This window comes from Protopterus annectens, chromosome 17.part0, assembly GCF_019279795.1.
Source record: "Protopterus annectens isolate FY-2018-M chromosome 17.part0, PAN1.0, whole genome shotgun sequence".
NCBI lineage: Eukaryota > Metazoa > Chordata > Ceratodontiformes > Protopteridae > Protopterus > Protopterus annectens.
The window spans coordinates 672,196,987-672,218,109 of record NC_056751.1 but is presented as its reverse complement, the minus strand read 5'-3'; the positions used below and the strand labels follow the sequence as shown (position 1 = coordinate 672,218,109).

At 36.7% G+C, this 21,123-nt stretch overlaps 1 protein-coding gene across 2 annotated transcripts in view; it reads left to right on the top strand.

Moving 5' to 3' along the window:
* Nucleotides 1-21,123, top strand: part of LOC122791715 (intelectin-1a-like) — a 655,125-nt gene that overhangs the window by 599,559 nt on the left and 34,443 nt on the right. For both annotated transcript variants that reach the window (XM_044059612.1, XM_044059613.1), the window contains exon 7: nucleotides 1,666-1,769. In XM_044059612.1, the coding sequence (XP_043915547.1) occupies nucleotides 1,666-1,769 (104 nt within the window). The remainder of the gene's footprint in view (nucleotides 1-1,665; nucleotides 1,770-21,123) is intronic.

The following is a 21,123-nucleotide window of genomic DNA, read 5'->3' as shown; positions in this document are numbered from 1 at the left end:
TGTGATGTTAATGGTATCCAACCTATTACAGCTACAGAACCTACAGTTTACTAGCATTTAGCTGAGTTGTATAAAAGTGGTTATCTTATGCATCCAGAAAGTTGCATCTCTCAGCATTGCAGTCTCCTTGTGGATTCTCTTTCATGCCCCACTCTACAGTCAGTTTCTGAAAGGGAGTCTGCATCTTAGCCTTCCAAAGAAGCCCACCTGGTGCATTAACTTTGCAGTTAAAAAGCTGACCTTGGAATCTTTTGAACTCAGTACATTTGTGACCTTCAAGAATTTTATTATGAATAACAATTTTTCTGGCAGTTGTTACATCTCTTTGGAACATCTGTGAACTTCAGGACTTAATGGGTAAAAAAGGCCTATACAGTCTTCCATAGAGATGAGTTAAATCTCAGAACAAAGCCCTCACTTAAGCCAAACATGGTTTCAGAAATGACTTTAAATCAAGCATCCATTATCTTTATTTGCACCTCAAACCACAAGAACAAGATTATATTGAATTTAATGCTTTTGCAAAAAGACTGATCAGCTGTTTTCTTCATTAACACCAGGAAAATAGGGCAGAACAAATGGTTTCAAACTGGCTATGAGCATCATGATGAACATTAGAAAGAACAGGAAGAGCACACTTTTGCATGGCAGTAGTCATAACGGCAGCCTTCTTTTAAGTATTTCAGCTCAGAGAATCTGTAAAGCAGTTGGAAGCACCACTATTTTTATTTTACAAGACGCAGGGCAGGTTTTACCACTATAGTCATACAGGCTGTGTTGTGACCACACCCACCAAGGCTATCTAAGTACTTTATTACTCTTACATGTATAAGGTATGATGCTACAGCAGGGATCCTTTTGATGAATATACTACAGTCATGTTGGAATACTCACTGTAATAACAAATGTTCAAATACAAGACTCATATCCACAATATAGGCTCTCAACAAGCTTACACCGTCATTGGTTTTCATGAACCTGGGAAGGAAGATGCACCTTGAATGGTGACATCTTTTTCTAACTGGGTAGAAGTAAATAAGTGACCCTTTTAAATATATTCTTTTCACTTACTGCCATTCTTGATAAGGTGATCATCTAAAAAGGTGGAGACCATTTGCCTCTGCTCTCTGCCTTTTGCTCCAAAATAGGGCTTTTAAACAAGTACTATCCTTATCCCACAGGGCTGCTTTCATGAATAATGGGATGCTTGCAATATCCCTTTCATACTTGGCTGGGACTGCAGAGGTAAATCACATACTTATGATCGAAGAACACTTGGGCAGGCTACATCACATATACAACTAGAACTGCCCAGGGCACACTTGCTGGTGATACTTTTATGTAAAAAAAGAACTTAAGATGGTACAGGCTGCTTTCCCTATTTGGCTTATTGTTATTCTGGTATCATCAGTGGTAGAAGACCTTAACCCTGTTCTAGGGACATCTAAAAGCTCTGGATATCTGGCCAGAAGGGCAGACATCTGCCTGCTGCTAGTTTCTGAGAAAAAAAGGAATGATATGACAGCAGTAATCCTTTCATTTAAACATCTACTCTTCTGGTGAGCATACTGATGCAAGCATATGCATTTCTTTTAGTAAACTTCTGAAATTATTACCTGTTCCATTAAGACAATAAAGCTTTTGCCTTTCTCTTTTTTTCTGCAGAAGAGTTTGTTCCTGGTTTTATTCATTTCCGTGTTTTCAACCATGAGAAGGCTGCTATGGCATTGTGCTCTGGGGTCAAAGCGACAGGGTGCAACCCAGAAGTGGTAAGTACTGTTTGTGGTGAATTTCCCCATAGCTAGAAATGGACCATAGAAACGATATAATGTGACCATGCCTCTCCCCTAAAACAGACGTGTTCCTTTTGTTATAACTTTTTAAAAGCTTTTTTTATTTGTTGATGTTATTGATTGTAGACATTGTGTGTAGCAAATCCTTCAAGATGTGGATATTTTATGATGCAGTCTGTATCAATCCACAGACACTGCAACAGTGAAACAAGGTGTACTTGTGAAACACTTGTAAAACACCTAAGTAAAGTCGAAAAAATGCAATATTGCTTTAAAAATATTTAAAAAACAATCAGACCATGCTGATTTGCATTTATCTGTGTCACTTGAGCTTCAGACATAGAATTAAGTGCTATTGCTAAGCATTAAAATGCAAGGAGCTCATGGATGGACACACACACACACACACACACACACACACACACACACACACACACACACACACGCGTGCGCGCACACACACGCACACACACACACACACACACACACACACACACACACACACACACACACACACGCGCACACACACACACATACACACACACACACACACACACACACACACACACACACACAGACACACTCACACACATACACACACACACACACACACACACACACACACACACACACACACACACACACACACACACACACACACACACACACACACACACACACCATCCTCCCCACACACAAACACAAGCTCTCTACTACTTAAATATATATATATATATATATATATATATATATATATTTATATATATATATATATATATATATATATATATATATATATATATATATATATATATATATATATATATATATATATATATATATATATACTTCTGGGAAATCAGTGTTAGTGAGAGCAGACCATAAACCATTGCGAAGTATATTTAAAGAAGTTGTATAAGGCAGTGCCCAGACAGTACATAATTCTACTGGAACTGCAGAAGTATAAGCATGGAAAAAAGAAGCATATAGCAGCTATACTGACATTCATATTTGTAGAGCAACAAGATCTGTTAATCGATGAACTGGCTGTTAGCTTGATAATTGCACAGCTGCCTAAAACTGAAAATAACCTTAAGGAGATTCATCAGCATACTGAGAATGATGTGAAAACACAGATTCTTTGAATAATAAATACGACAGGATGGTCTGACCTTAGAAAAGAACAACGAGAGAAACATTGCCGGGCATCTTGTTCCTGTTTGTTAGTGAGGCCATTTGTTGTCTTGTATTTCTTTTTGTCTTTTAAGTTTGTCTTTGGTTAGTATAACTTCCCATATTAGCCACAAACGTATCCTGCTTACTGGCAAAGTGGGATACAAGGCAGAGGATTTTGGAATGGTTGAGATAAGCCGCCCATAGCACTATTCATACTGCACAAGGCTTTTAACCCTGACACACCTATTGTGCTATATGGTGTCTTTTCTCTAGAGGGCGGCAAGTGGGCACCACAATACAGCCACCTCCACCTGTATTGTCAAAGTAAACTTTATTATCATTCAGAAATCACACAAGTCCAAAAATTGAATGAAATTCTGTGTCTCCAGGCTCAATGTGCAGACAATATATAGCTTATTTTTTACAGACATAGGACACCTACCTATTACATTATGGACATGCAGGCAGACAGACTAATACTGCACATAATTAGAAACATATTTTAACACTTTCCACAGTGAACACTTACTTGCATGAGATTTTAGTATTGGACAGGTACTTGGTTAAGATATTGCATTGATCCTTGCACAGAAAGAGACATTTGACTATTGCACAGTGAACATTACAGTATTACACTATGAACCTTAGAATATTACACTAAGGTTAATTTATGAATCTGCAACATGTACTGCACTGAAAGAAGAGATATTTTACTGCATTCCTACTAATCTAGATGGCCTATAAGTTAATAGTCATGATGAATATTGCACTAAGTATTAGATGTGGCTAGTATCCAGGTTAATGCACAATATGAGACAAACTACTACAGCTTCTGCTGACCAGCATGGCCATCATGTAGTGTAGTTGTTACTAGAGTTCAGCAGCCTGATGACATTAGGGAAGAAGCTGTTCCTGAATCTCGTAGTTCTGCTTCGAAAGCACTTACTGGATTATAGATGCAGGAACAGTCTGTAAGCAGGGTGAGTGCAGTCTTTAATTATTCCTATAGCCCTGACGAGACACCTTGATAAGTACAAGTCATAGCTAGGTGGTAAGGTGGTCTTGATGATCCTCTCAGCTGTCTTCACCACTCTCTGGAGGGATTTGCACTCAGAGGTAGAGCATCTTCTATACCATATTACAAGGTTGTTTGTCAGGATGCTTTCTATAGTACCTCTGTAGAAGGTAGTGAGAACTGTCGATGGGAGATTTGCTCTCCTCAGCCTTCTCGAAAAGTGCAATCTCTGGTGCACTTTCTTGACTATGGCATTTGTATTGGTGTTCCAAGACAATGTATTGTCTACCCACTTTGCATTGCAGGCCAAGCTCCCATGTCATTAGCTTCAGTCTCTAACAGAATCTGATATATCAGGCTTGCACCCAATACATGCACACACTCTCCTTCCTGAAGAAGACAAGCATGTATTGCCCCATCATTCCACTCTTACACCTACATTACCTCCTGTAATGCCTGGGCTGATAATTAAACCTGGGTCATATGGATCAAAGTCAAGGATCTGACTCTGTTTGCCACAGACCTGATGACAAACAAAGCCATACTTTTCATTCAAAGCGGAGATTAGCTGCATACAATACTTGAGATTAAACGTTTATTAATTTACATAATCTGATCAGGAAAGAAAATTAGGCAAGAATGCATGAATCATAACTGTATAGAAAGAGTGTGTGTTTTGTTATAATGGACTGGAATGCTAGCAAAACATGTTATTACAAAAAGAATAACATGATAAGACTATTCTTTATTTGGTTCCAGGAACCATAAAGTTGGCACAATTTTATTCCAGTTTCAAATGGTCTGTGCTTAATCTTTGTAGACTGTTATTTAAATTTCCTTGAAATTAGGAAATTAATAGAACTAAAAAATATAGGCATAACTAATGCACTGAAAGTCATGTTTTCAAAACATGGGATTCATGATGTAGTAATGTTTGATAATGGTCTGCTCTATTCAAGTGTGAAAATCAAGAATTAGTTGTTACCACTGACAAGTGAATGGTAATATCAAGGTAATTGTAAAAAAACAACACCCCCCCATAAAAAACGAGACAAAATGCCACAGAGCATTAATCATAACTGTTATATAAAAGTATATTTAGCATTGCTGGAATGTAGGAGTAGTTAGTCCTATTACAGGAGTACATGTTTTACAGAAAAAATTATTGATGGCTTGTAGATTAAGTATCACAACTTCTTCTACTGTATTATTGTTACCTGAAAGCCCAAGTTGTACTAAACAGACACTAAAACAAAACCTGTCTAGACAAAATATTACTATGATCAGATGGCAAAATGCCTGTTTTTATTTAGGAAATAGAGTTAGTGTGCCGCAATATCCCACAGATAAACAGCTAGGAGTCATTGTGAAACAGTGTAAACAAACCAGGCCATTTCTATTTGTACTAAGGATGGAAAACTGCACAGAGGAAATCTGATACTGCAGTTCAGAAATGAATGTTCCAGTGTGATTGCATTGAATGTACAGACTGTGTTGTGTTTCCTTTAGTTAAGAGATAATCAGAGAAGTGTCCATAAAGATATTGGAAGAAATGCCCAAGATGTGCTTCCAGAAGGAGGTGAACGGAAGATGACTCCCGGACATTCTCATAGACTGTCTGATGGTGTGTTACTTGAAACAGCTCTGAAGACTAATCATGTTTATCACAAATATTGCAGCTTTTGAATATTACAGTCAGGCACTTACTTCATAAGACTATTGCTGTGGTGGTGCAGCGGTAACGTTGTTGCCTCACAGCAAGAGGTTCTGCCGTTCGATTCTCGGCTGGAGTGCCTTCTCTGTGGAGTCTGCATGTCCTCCCCGTGGTTGAGTGGCATTCAAAAGACATGTGTGAATGGGCATGCCTTCGTTGAAGGCTGGGCATCAGGCTGGCACCTCGGCACCATAAAAATCTACTGCCAATCATTAGCGGACCGGAGTTCCGCTGTGGTGACCCCTAACCAGGAAAAGCTGAAAGAAGAAGACTTCATAAGACTGGCAAATAGTATTTGAATATGTTAGTATTAAAAAGTATGATACAGTTACCTTAACTCATTCAAGCCTATAGCACCTTTTGTATACTTCAGTTGTCACCCATGACTCCTTATGGTGTTTAGACCTTTCTTGAGTCTCTTGCTTCTTTAACCAAATTACTTACCAAGTATATTAGAAAGGGCAAGGAATGCGGCACTAAGATTGTTCATTATGTAAAGTATCCTACCTCAGAAAAGAGTAGGAAACTTCACCTTCTGAAAAAGGAGAATGTTATATATGTGTGAGTGTGCATATATATATATATATGTATGGGATCCGTACAGATGCTCGACTGCATCATTCACCGAATCCCAATTTCGTGAGTATACTTCACGAAAGTGCTTTTCATCAAAGCACTTTTGCGTAAGTATGCTTGTTGTTCCAGTCATACTACAGTGCGGTAAGGGAAAATTCCCTTTTCCCCACTGTAGTGCAACCTCGGAGTGAGAATATTAAAGTAAGGGGGTGTGGGGGTGCATTCAAGTAGATTTTGTGTTTTTTTAACATACTTTAACGAAAGCACTTTTTCGATGAAAGCGCTTTCGTTGAAGTGTGTTCAGTGGTAATGGATTCAGGCTTTTAATCTTTCGATCAACAGTCCTAGATCCATGTATATATGTATATATATATCTATATATATACTTGCATGTGTAGCCACTATCAGAGCTCCTGAATGTACATCACGTGGCCTGATTGATAGTCTGTAATGTATTTCACAATTTGAAAGTTAATGCTGATGGTGCTGGTTACATATATTCTGTACCAGTCTCATTATTTGAATGTTTTAATACTGAAGACTACAGCACTGAAGGAGAAAAGTAGGTCCTAACTAAACTGCAAAACATCCAAAGAGTTATAAATGAATTGTAAAATAAGGAATAATAGAAAGAAATCCTGTCAGCCTTTGCAAATTACTGAGAAGTCCTAAATAACATGGTAAGGGTTGATCTGAGTGGTATTTTCAGCAATCCAGATCCAAGTATTAGAAAAATCGAATATAAAATCATTTTGCACAATAACTGATTTGACATCCTAAAAACCATCCATGTATTGTGGACATAGAGGACTTGAACAATTTATGATTAAGCTTTTAGAGAAGATGGTGAATTAGTTAGGAACCAATGCATTTTTTAAAATATCTCAGGAAATAGTGCAAGTTTAATTTCATGTTGGTATATCGAGGACCATTATCTGAAACAACCATGTCTAAATTTATCTTGGGTTATTGAACTGCTAAGTATTACACACATCGGTTTAAAGCATTTTGCTTTATTTTGCAGATAATTCTGACAAAATAGCAAATCATGGGATTTTTTTTCTTTACACTTCGTTATGCCCAACTGAGGGATATGTATTTCTTTCCTTAATCAGTTTCACAGTATTGGCTTATCAGTTTTAAATGGTAAACATTGCATGGAACTGGTCCTTTCCTTAAATGAAAAGGAAGGCTATGCTTATTTTCTTAAAGCATTCTTTTGTTTTGGCAAATCTTTCATAGTAATACATGTCTGAAGCTCTCTATCTTTTGTTTTTTTATCATTGATAACTAGGATATAACCCAGTTAACTTACAATTCTTCACAAATTAAATCTTCCTGCTGGTCTGCCAAGTAGAAATGACTTAGCATATATACTACATAGGATCACAGGAGGTTACTAGGTTACTAAGAGGGACATAGGTGGAACCCCTGGAGTGAATTGACAGTTACCCATCCAATCATCCAGATTGAGGCTTACCCATCCAATTATCCAAATTGTTTTTGAAGAGGGCCAGTGAGGTGCTCTGCCTGACATGAAGTGGGAGCCTGTTCTAAAGGTCAAAAGCAAATGCAAAATCAGTACTCAGGAGGTCTAAAGCAGCTCCAAATGCCAGTTTATTAAGGTCACAAACAAACCAACAAACCACACGTTAACACCCAGAAATATAGCTGTGTTATTATATGGTTTTAGTAACTGACATCTGATGAAGTCTGTGTGATGAAAATGCAGCTATATTTCTGGGTGTTAATGTGTGGTTTATTGGCTTGTTTGTGACCTTAATAAATTGGCTTTTGGAGCTGCTTTGGGCCTCCTGTGTGCTGATTTTGCATTTGGTTTTGAGTTTTATTTTCAGCACTTGCTTCTGACTTTTTTCAGTTTTGGTCTGTTCTAAAGGTTTAAAATCTGTCCCTCCAGCAGGTTCTATTAATGTCACATACCAGGTTAAGGCCATTAGAGTGAGTAACTTGTGTACTATTTGATTTACCGATATGCAGCATTTTCAGTAAAGCAGGGTCAAAGATCACCTTATATGCAACGCAGAGATAGCCTCTGAGTACTCTGTATGAAACAGAATAAAGCGGCATTGATTTCAGATTATCCTTATAGGACCAATGCTGAAGAACTAGAATTGTCCTTGAGAGGAACCTTTGTGGTCTCTACAGTTGCTGCAGGTGCTTGGAAAGGTACATGCCAAAAGCGGTATTGTACTCAGTTATTGGCCTGATGAGGGAAGAGTAAAGGGAGGTTATAACTTAATCATTTCTGGAGGCAATGCCCTTACTTATGAGATGAGCAATATGGAATGCCCTTCTTACTATTGTGGAGACATGGTGATCAAAGGTAAGGTTACCGTCAACCTGTGTGCTCAGGTTTCTCACTACTGAGTGCATACTTAGGGTGTTGTTATTGATGTGGTAGTTAGCAGAAACATCACTCTTACTAAAAGGGATGATAATACATTTTTTATATTGAGTTTAAGGCCATGACTTTGGCACAAGTCATTTGTTTGTGTAGGATGTTGACATTGTTTGGAGATTCTATGACCATTCCCAGTTTGCAGTCATCAGCAAACTTTGTAAGCCACAGACCTTTAATTTTAGCTTGCACCTCGGAGAAATAGATTCCAAACAGTAGAGGTCCCAGGACTGATCCCAGTGGAACACCACTGGTTACAGGTCTGCTTTTGGAGGTGGATTCTCATATTTTGACTATATGGGTTCTATCAGTGAGCCAGTTAGTGACCCAACTAATTGTATTCAGGTTGATACCTAGCTGGGTGAGTTTGTCAATTATGCCTGAATGGGGGATAGTGTCAAAAGCCTTGGCTAAGTCTAGGTCAGCTGTATGCACAGATTTCCCCATATCAAGGGGCTTGGTGACTGTCTCAAAGAAGTCCACCAGGTTTAACACGCATGATCTCCCTTTGACAAATACAAATTGAGTAGGGTCAAGTGTTTGGAGGTTACCAATGTCTTTGTTGATAAGGTCCATGATGATTCTCTCCATGGCTTCACAGATAAGGCTATTCAGGCTAATACGTTTATAGTTCCCGGGGTTAGTAGAAGCACTACCTTCATACAAGGGGATAACAGAGGCCTTTTTCCATTAAACTGACTTGAAGCCAGTGCATAGACTATGATTGAAAAGAGTACTCAATGGCATTGCTAATTCTTGTTTGAGCCCATGTATGACACAGCCTGGGAGGTTATCAGGTCCCATAGATGCTGTGGTTTTGACCTTAGAGAGGGCATTCATGACCTGCTCTTTAGAGATACAGGGTAGAGGACAGGTGGTAGAGATGTCCTGGGGTAAGTGTGGCGGGGAAAGGGGAGGGAAGTTTTCACAGAACCAGTTGGCTAACAGGTTAGCAAAATCCACAAGCTCAGTATATGTGGTATCATTAACTACCAATTTGGCACAGATCTGAACCTTTCCTTTTAGGTTACATATGTAACTATAGAATACCTTATGGCTGTCCTTAGTTGAATAAGCTAATTTGGATTCATAGTTAGCTTTAGAGGACTTCACAAGGAGTCTTACTTGCTTGTTTAAGCTGAGGAGGGAGTGTTTTCAATTTGGGGCTCGCTCCCTCTTACTCTTAGCATTTTCTTCCTCTTATTGTAAAGCCTGTTAATAGCAGTTGTCCACCAGACAGGTTTGCTCTTCCTTGAAGGGCACTTATTTTGGTCCTATCAGGTATGGCAGAGTCAATGAAGTTGTTCAGGTGTTTGTATAAAGCATTTGTGTAGAACTCGGCATAGTTGCCAGTTCCATCTGAGGAAGGAGGTGCACTGAAGCTATTTATACCATCCCATAAGAGGTTATAATCTGCACTGGAGAAGCTTTTTTGTTTAGTTTGTGTTGGAGGGGTCAGGTGTGATAGTAACATTGATTGAAACTTATTTATCATCAGATCTCAAGAGGGAAGACCTCACAATAGGGGTGCTGCAGTGATCCCCCATATTGGTAAACACCAGATCCAGGATGTTGGCACCCCTTGTAGGGGTGTCAAGTAGCTGGTCCAGTGCATTGGAGTTAATTAAGTTGAGGAACCTTTGGGCAAGTGGGTTTGAGCATGAGTAATTTCTCCAGTCAATGGCTGGGTAGTCATGTCACCCAAATCCATGGTGTTCGGATGTATCTTGATAGACTCAGGTAGATCCAAATAGGAAGAGTGGGTGTCCTGGTTCATATATAGCTGGCAATGACTTGCACAGGTGTCCTACCAACAGTTAATTGCATCTGAAGTATCTCCAGGGAGTCATGCTGTCTAACCAATCTGGAGGTGTATTTATCTTTAATGACTATTGATACACCACCTCCTTTAGTTTTCATGTCTTCAGCTTGTGGTCTGAACATCTGGAAGGAGGTGTATCCTGATATGGCAGAGGTGCTCTCCACAGCCTTGAACCACAAATGTTTGTGCCTTCCAATGTGAGGACTGCTTCCAGTGAATGCAGTCTCATGTTAAGACTCCTAGTATTTAGCAACAAAATTTTCAAGTTGTTCTTAGATGAAATTCTTATGTTGGGAATTTTGTCCTTGAGACACTGCCTAAAAAGGCACTATGGAGATGGCAAGAGCCTTGGAAAGCAGCAGATATCCCAGGGGTGACAGATGAAGACCATCTCTGGCTAAGCATTGAGCTCTGTCAATCATGTCATCCCAGGCTGATAGATACTGTATCCCCTTGGAATGACACCAGAAACTAAGCCAATTATTGAAGTCAATCATTTTATGTTTGTACTGAGGCATAATTGTAGGTGAAGGTAAAATGCTGCTTAAGGCTAGGGACCTACCAGCCTGAGACACATAGTCCAAGAGCTCAATCATGTCTCTCTTCATATAGTCTACAGAGGTGCAACTCCAGTCATTCTCACCAATATGGACAATGACAGAGTCATAACAGTACCTATTGTTGAGAGACTTGAGTGGATATGTGAGATGGTAGATCCTGGCACCTGGCAGACAGCTGACTGTGACCTTCCCCTTATCCAGCCTGGTGAGATGGGCATCTTTGTGTTTCACAATGGAATCACCTATGAATGATATGTTTGGTTTTGTGTTTTGCCTTAAGAGCTTGACAGGTGAGACACTGGTACATGAGCTATTATGTGTATTGTGTTCTGCAGAGGAAGTATTATGTGTAGTGTGCTTATGTTTGCATTTGGGAGGCCTCTGGTGTTTAGGTACCTTTCTGGTGAGGACCTCCACATATGTAGGTATGTGGGATGTGGGTTTGGATGGAGTAGGAGGTGTGGTCTTCATGCTGATGACATGATCATTGTCATATGTACAGATTGGTATGTGACAGTGCATGGATTCATGGTTCTTAATATAGTTGCATCTCTCACATGTTGAGCTTGTGTGGTCAAGGAGCAGAGGGTTGTCGGTGAACACGAGGCAGTTACTATACTGTCTCAGGATGCCCATGTCGATCAAGCCAGCTGGAGAAACTGTAGGAAATTGTACAGCCATAGTGTTAGGTAAATTTATATGGTCAGGAAGAGAGGTCGCACTTAGGAATCACTAGGGGGTGAAAGGTGTATAGGAACCTCCGAGGTTAGGCTTAGTGGTCTACCTGACAGTAGAGCTGAACCATGAAAAACCTTTGGAAGACCACAAGCACAGTGCTAAGGGCAAATTTAACAAGCAAAGTGCTTGCTACTATAACCACCATTGGTAACTACAGCTACACGGCAGTGCACAATGGTGCACTACACACAAGAAACGCAGATGCGTGGCGTATGTAAAACAAGAAACAACCCTTTTAACTCAAACTAGCAAATAAGGACTCACTCACTGAGCTCTAATCCAATCACCCTTGATTAGATGGAACCCAGACAGTACTCTCTTTCCAAAAAGCTGCAGAAAGGCCTTCTCCAACAAAGATAATTTGAATTTGATGCACAGTGGTTGCAAAACAGACCCAGGAACAGCAAGCCTGGAAATGGGCTGTGCTACAGCAGAACTAGTACAGTATGCAGTAAAATGTGGTCAAAAACAGTTCTGACTATTCAAACAGACAGTAGAAAGCAAATACTAATAGAGTGCAATACAAGAGCAGAAACAGGCACTTATACTTAGTTGTAAGCAACGGATGCCTCAGATCTTTCAGTGTCTCGGTGAAGAGCAGGTTTTAGTGCTCAAATGATACAAGGCAGTCTAAATTCCGTAAGACTGAATCTAGCCTATGCTAAGTGCAGAGGTGTTTGAAATTTAAAGTGTATAAAATCACAGTAACAACAGCAAAAAAAAAAAAAAACAAAATAGTATAAAGCAGCAATTTGGTAGGGCAATGTTCTCAGTGTAATCAGGCTACTAACAAGCAGTAATAAAAGAGCAGTATAAATGCAATTGAATACTTTTAAGAACAGCAGCAAGAGCAAAAATGAAGTATTAAAGTAGGAAGAGGTACAGTACAAACACAATAAAATACAGTAAAGGCAGCTGAGTAGAGTGTATTTTTTGTCAAGTAGAAAAGGAGGAAACAGAAGATAATTCAAGGTTAAGAGCTAAGGGGGTGGGCCTTCCCAACTAGTCTCACTGTTCTCAGTAGAAAAAGCTGATATGATGGGATTGGGAGGACTGTCCAATAACAAATTTATAACAAGCAGTGAACAAAACAAAAGCCATCAAGTTATAAGAACACAACAACAATAGGGGGAGGGTGGGAGAGAAAATCAAATGGAGCCAGCTAGAGTAGGTGTTCAGAAGTAAGCAGAAACCAGTTTAACACAAAACTTTGCAACACTAAGCACAGAAGTTTTAACTATCACTGAAACACAGAGTAAGATGTTCAAAAATAAGCCAGAAACCAGTTTAACATGCAAACTTTACAACACTAAGCACAGAAGTATTAAATATCACTGAAACAGTTATAGCAAGTGCAAAAAATATATTTATATCAGCTTTGTATGTCAGATGGTGTTATAAGTATTCCAAGCCAAGCAACAATGATAGAAGCTGTTAAATACTGAGCACAATCTTGCAAATATATTAATCTTTTATAGTAGCAGGATGAAAGACTAACCCTCAGGCAAATCAGATAAGGACACAGATAGCTATTTTCCATCTAAACCAAATGGAACCAGCCAGAGTAAGTGTTTAGAAGTAAGCATAAACCAGTTTCACACAAAACTTTGCAACAATAAGCACAGAATTATTAAATATCGCTGAAACACAGAGTAAGTTTTAAATGCATTTGTTTTCCAGACTAATAACTCACTCTGGCATTATATTTTCTGTAACTGCAATAACATTCTTTGAAGCCTGGACATTACCTTGTGCAACTACATCGTGAATATACACTGTATGCACCTTCCTCCCCAGTCAATTAAACTTCCACTATAGTTTGTTTCACAAGTGCTGCATGCATTCTTTCATGCATACAGCTCTCCTGGTAAGCAGTGAACTACAAAATACAGTTTATGCACAGATGGTTGTCAGGGTCCCCACAATGGACAAACCAGTGGCCCCTTCCCTGAGGTGGTTGACCCAAGAATTGATGCTTCTCTCCCATACCATCCTCTCCTATTTTTTGAGCTAGTTGTTGAACCCAGGTCCCTAGTGGAAAAGTAAGGACTTCATCCCTCTTAGCCACCAGAGCTAGATGAGGATGGGTGAATTGTATCAGTATTCTAAGCATTTATTTTGAGTTTCTCCACATACTTTTCTGATGATCCTCTTATCTCAAATTCCCTTCATCACATTCTTGCAAAGTATTTACTATTTCAACACTTATTATACAAAAATAAAAATGTCCATAGCTTTGTACTACCAAGTGCATTGTTTTCAGTTACAAATGCATTTCCTACATTTCTCACACTTTAGCAAAACAATTCTCTTGTCACAGGTTCTACACAATTAATTGCATGCAGGGCATTTTTCCACAACATTTTATTGATTTTCAAAATTGAAACAAATATATAAAAAGAATGAAAGAAAGGAAGAACAATACAATCACAGATGGAATTGCAATAATATTTTAAAAACTGACCTTAGCATTTATTTCTATCAATTTTATTTTTAATAAAGATTCTAAACTTGTCCAGCATCCAATACTTAAAGTAGAATTAGTGGAACTTAGGTTAAGTGCTGCTTTTCATTTTTTACACAAAACTATGGCAAGATCAAAATCTTCAAAATGTGAAGAAACATCTCACTTTTATTTTTTAGTAACAGCTTTCTAGCTGCTGCCATTAAGCCCCCAAATATCATTATATGATCTTTTTGACACAATTAGGTATTTGTATATTCATGAGGATTATTGATCTTATTATGTTACAGTTTTCAGACCACAGAGCTTTACAAAATTTATTCATATCCAAATGAAACTTACATATTTTCTCACATTCATAAAGTATGTACTGCAAGTCTGCCTTTACTTTTTTTTACACCTCTAGCAACAAGAGTTTTCAATTTTGCATATTTTATTGATTTTATAAATTGTGCTAAAATTATATATGTATTTCCAAGTGAATGTTTTTTTTTTCTAATACAAGCTACTGGAAGTTAAGCTTACTTATCTCCAAATTAAGTTCTTGTTTCCTTCTTCTTTTAAGTCAACTAAATTACTTGCCTCCAGAAAATTCCAACTCTTTTTATTTCTATTTTTAATTAGTCTGTGTAATTTTGATAGACTTCTTTTTGAATCATAACCTCCTTTATTATAACAGAAAAGTAGATTATTAGCTCTAGAATTTCTTTCCCTTCTCAGTCTATTAGAGCTATCATTTTATTATTTAATGTTTCTCTATTATTTGGTCTATGTTCATGCACTGAATACGAATTACAGCAAACAGCTTATAATCAAATGTTAAACAGTGAAAGGTTAAAGTACCAAACATGCTTTTCATCAAAAAGTAATTCATCAAATGGCCATAGTTGGCCAACAACCAAGAAGTACCACAATGCTTACGGTAAGCAAAGGAAACCTTTTATCAAATTTTCCCTATTCCCCACTGTAGTGTAATCCTGGAGTTGGTATATATATATATATATATATATATATATATATATATATATATATATATATATATATATATAGTTATGGAGTGGGGAGTGTGAGGTGGAACCCCCCCCCACTTGGTTGATTATGTTCATGATGTTGGCCAACTATGGCCATTCTATGAATTATTTTTCAATATTAAGCATGTTCAGTACTTTAAACATTCTGTGTTTAACATTTGATTATAAGGTATTCACTGTAAGTCTTATATGATGCATGAACATAGACCCATCTAGTATGAACTACTATTGATTCTGAATTGTTAAGTTTAAGTCAAGTCATTTGCGTTTATTACTGAACTTCCTTGAAAGCAATTTAACCAGTAAGTTAATTCTTTATGACTTTCATATTAACTATAGTCATGCTGACTACAAAACCCATGTGTTTGCTATTGCAGATATTGTAAAACACCAATTAAGATTATGCAATTTGCATATACAGTTTCTAATACTTTAAGTGGGTGACATACATCTTCTCAATCACTTTATATAATCACAAGTCATCAACAAAGTTATCTAATGACATCTAATTTATTGATAGTATTCAATATGTTTTGCCAGATATAACTTTAATAATAAGGGGAGATTATGATATTTTGATTATTGATATGAGTTTTCTGAAAGATATATAAGTAATGTCGCATTTTGTTTTTCCACATTGTACTGGGTTGTGCAAGTTGGTGGTGCACTTTGTTTCCTATTCTTCCACTGTAGTGTGATCTTGGAGTTGATAGATGTAAGTTAGGGGTACAGGGGGGTTGACCTTCTGCAAAAAAATCTGTTTTTTCTTTTACACTTTTGTTGCTTTATATAAACTGAATTTAGATAAGCTATATTCAGTAAGCTGTATTTAGATAATCTGTATTTTGATGAATGATAGCTATTATTTTAAGTAAAAGAGATATGTAATTTGAATGAATTTTCATTGTATGACCTTTCATCTAACTGTAATGTGAGGTACCACATCATGTAGTTATTTACTATTTTTAAACAGATAAAAGTTTTCATTTATTTTGTAAGAGAAGAAAATATTTTACTGAATCAATTTCTGTTGCTCTTGACAAGATTTGTAAATCCATTATGTTACTGTTTTAAATAAAGAGGCTGTTGTATACAAGCTGAGGAAGCAAAATCCACCTTTTCTCAAAACCTTATGTGATTAATAAAAGCTACTCTAAGTTTTAATGTGTGTGTCACAAAAATTAAAAAAAAAGTTTTATATAATTTAGTCAGCAACTATTTACTAGTAACTAATGACATTGAATGTAAAACATATACAATCATGAGCAATGTTATCATTTTGTTAATATTAGTCTCTCTTCAAATGAAAAGTAAATATTTCCTGTTTCTTAATATGTCAGGTTTTCCTAAGATGTCTTCAATATTTTTGTTTATAATGTTATTTAAATCAGCTGTTCAGTACCAAAATATTTTGTTTCATGCTTGTCCCAAGTAAATGTGCATTTTTAGCATTGGTTTTATGATCTGATGCTTAAGTATAGTTTCTGGTTTTCTTCTTTCATTAAATTTCATCTGTGAGACACTTCAACATTTTTAATGGAACTATCAGTTGATTGTACTAAAGTGTCTATGTCACCTATTTTTAAGAATATTCCACCAGCAAATTTCTATTTTAGCCTTCAAATCTCTGGTTATTTCATCTATAATTTGCATAATGCTCCTTGATCAAAACAAGCATTAATGGTGGCCATAAAAAATCTTGTTTGTCTCTCTTATTCAAATGAACAGCCTGTGAAAGAAAAGATACAGTGAATAATTTTGAAATGATGCATAGACTTTTGGTTATATCCATAAAGTCATCAGGAAAACCAATGTGTTATAAAGTTTTAATCAAAAAATTCCAAATCACTATATCAGAAGTTTTTTCTGCATCAAGAATAATTGCAGCTGATTTTTGTTAATATTTTCATAGTCTAACATTTTGATTATTCTGTCAGTGTTACCATGAGGTACTCTATAAATTAAAATCCTGTTTGAGCTTTATGATTTATCACTTTTGTTGTTTTTTTTAATCTATTAGTTATAACTGAAATTAATAATTTGTAATCAGTGTTAAGTAATGATATAGGTCTATATGAGTAAATTAAATCTTTTTCTTGACCTTGCTTTAATAGTTTGTGAAAACAAAGAAAATTTCTAAGAGAGACATGTCTGTTTAGTTTAGTCAGTTTAGTATTTTGAATCATCTGAAATACTCTGCTAAGCTTTTATATAATATCCAGAGAGAAAATCGTATATATTTCTGAAATGATTCCATCAAACTCTGGAGCCTTTCCTTATTTAATTCTTTTAATTTTATATTTTATCTTATCAGTTGTTAAAGGTCTAGTTGCTTCATTAATCTCTTGTTCATTTACTTTTGTTCTTATATTTTCATTGAAGTACTTTTTAGTGTACAAATCACTTAATGTTTTTTTTTTGATAAAGTTTATCTTAGAAATATATAAACACTCTTAAAATGTCCTCAATACATGTAGTTTCTAATTTCTATCCTGTATCACAGCTAATATTAATATTGAGTCCTTTAAAACGTGATGCACTCCCATTTTTATTTTATTTATTTATTTTCTACTATCATATTTCCTCATTTCAAAACTGCAACCTTTCTCAATGATCACTAATAACTCAATGAATGACTGAAAAAAAAAAAAAAAAAATAGCACTATATGTTTTTTATTACTTGATCTAGACTAATATGTATGCATTAGTGCTCTCTGTCTGTGTCACAGGCATTTATTGTAAATGTTTCTTTTCTATAACCTTGCTTTAATCTGAGGAGCTTTTCTCCCCGGGCCTCCACTGAAAATGGAAATTATCCAGCTGGACTAGCCCGGTCAACAAATGTAAAATAAATAAATAAATAAATTGTAAGTTTAACTTGGATTCATGGACTTTCTTTTCTATTTCCATAACTTTAATTGCTTGATTTTTTTTTTAATAAAGCCATAGTTTCATTCTGTCACTTATATTAGTTTGAAGAGTGTCCCATTAGATGACTTCATTAATTTTACTATTACCATTAAACAGCATAAACAGCATAAACTCATTTATTACTTTGGTTAATTTTTATTTGAAATCACCTGATTTAGTCGTATCTGCTGGAATGTTTGAGACTATAGGTGATTTCCTAATGGTCATTCTGAGATTAAAACAAATTGCATTCTGGTCTAATAAAAGGCAAGGTAGAGTGTTTCAATCTTTCATCTTGTCTTTTAAATCCAGAGAGATATAAATGTTATCAATCTGATACTATATCCCCAATGTGTAAAATTTAATTTATCTTTTATTTCATATTCTACAATATCTTTTAAATTCAAAGTGTCTAGCCATTTTCAGTGTTTTGGCAGATCTTGTAATTTTAGTCTTTACCTTAGGACTACTGTCTCGATCACTCAATATACATTTACAAGCCACTTCTAAAATTTAAATATATTTTAAAATGCTTAATAAAATCTCCAGGTGTTCCCAGACAACCTTAACACCAATACAAGGTATTCAGTAGTGATTCATCATCATCATCAGCCCCCTTTTTTCCCATTTTCTACATGGGGTCGGGATGTTGTATTAACTGTTGTCATCTCTCTTGATTCAATGCCAGATTCCTGCCTTCTTTGACACTCATGCCTGACTGTTGCAGATCTTCTTTCACACAATCCATCCACCTCTAGGCTGGATGTCCTCATTTCCTCTTACTTTCTTCCTGTCTGTCCTAGATCTTCTTCACCAGATTGTCTTCTGCTTTTCTGCACATATGTCCAAACCACAATAATTTATTTTATTTATTTATTTATTTTCCATTTGTTTACAGGGTTAGTCTGACTGGACACAAGGTGACCATTTTCAGCAGAGGGCCGGGGAGAAAAGCTCCAGATACATAGTAAAAAATTATAAAAAAAATATAAAAATAATAAAAAAAATTATATAAACATAGCTATTTTGTACAAATGGCATAAATATAAAAGAAGAAAATCAGAGTTTTACAAATGATGCAGCATACAGTGGTTAGAATATTGAGAAACAAATTAAACAAGATATTATACAAGAAATGTATAATTGCTTGAACATAAATTCAAAAAGAAGTTTCCATGGACAAACAGGGTCATAAACTAGAAATCATAACTATAAAAGTGGCCTAAACACCTGGTTCGCAGTACTATGCACTAAGTGAAACTACACAGTACACCTGTGATCTAGGGATGTTGAAAGTCAGGAACAGGTGAAATTACTTTGGTTCTGTACAGGAACATATCCAAGTTTTGAATATGAGATCTTTTAGCAGGATTTGAAAGTTTATTTATTATTTAGACATCTAATATCAGGTGGTAGAGAGTTCCAGGCTTTAGCAACTGCATAGGAATTAAGAGATTGGCCTGAGCCTTATAAGCAATTGGTAACAGTCAGTTGGGAGGTATTGGAATATTTTAGTTAATGTGCAGTATTATGGAAGGTGAGCAGACCACAAAGGGCAGATATTTTATTTGGTTGTTATAACAGTTTATGGGTCAGGAGAAGGTGATTGTATTTTAATAAGTTAGGGAGTTCTAACCATCCTAGTTGTCTTAAGGAGAGGCAATGATGAGAAGGAAACTTAGTATTGGTTGCAAATTTTGAGATTTTGTTGTAGCAGGTAGATACTTTCAGAAATACAGATTTGTTTAGGTTAGTTAGAACTGGGGAAGTGTATAGTAAGGTGGAGAGTAGATGGGTATGAGAGATAGTGATTCGGGATTCCTGTGTGAGGAAGCTCTTGCAGCGGTAGAGTGAACCAAGTTTTTTATGAACTTTGGCGATTGTTAGTGCCATATGTTTGTCAAATTTTAGGTTTTGGTCAATAGTTACACCTCGTAGCTTGGCTTGAGTTACTGGTGTGATAAGGGTATTGTTGGAGGATGTTATTGAGAATGGTGAGGTAGGGGTGAAAGTTTTGGATGGGTGGAAGATCATGAGTTGGGTCTTAGATGGGTCTAGTATGAGTTGGGAGGAATTTAGCCATTTTTCTATAGTAGTGAAGGCTTCCTTGGTTCTGTCTTGGAGTAATTGTAGAGAGGGGGTTAAGAAAATAATGGTGGTGTCATCAGCATACTGTACTATATTAGTTTGTTGGGTAGACGTGGGGAGGTTATTGGTAAAGATGGAAAATAGTAAGGGACCAAGAACAGATCCTTGTAGAACACCTTGTCCCACTGGGAAGAGAGGGGAGAGAGGGTTATGCCATTTAACAGCTTGTTGCTGGAGGGACAGATAGTTTTTAAACCACAGTAGAGAGGCGTTATCCAAATTGAGCTCAGAGAGCATCGATAGTAATTTTCAGTGGGATACTGTGTCAAATGCCTTTGACGGGTCTAGGAAGACAACAGATACTAAGTTACCGAGATTTCTTTGTTGGTTGACATGGTCAGTAAAGGATATAAGGGCAGAGGTGGTACTATGGTTTGGCCAAAATCCATGTTGGAAATTTGGTTGCAGGTTATATTGAAAAAGATGATTCAGTAATTGGGTGTGTATGCATTTTTCTAAGACTTTGATAGGGGAGATAGTATAGCTATGGGGCAATAATTACTAAGTTCTGTCGAGGCACCACCTTTGTATAGGGGGACGATGTAAACATTTTCCAGAGACAGGGGACAGTGTGTTCAGCTATGGATCTATTGATGATTATAGAAATAGGGGTAGGCGATGGCAGAGGCGGCAATCCTGAGGTAATCATCTGGGAGTTTATCAGCAGTGAGGGTGGTGGGTTTCAATTTGGCGAGGTGATTATGAATTAGATCACTTGGAACTGGTTTAAGAGAGAATTGGGAGTTGGTCTTATGGT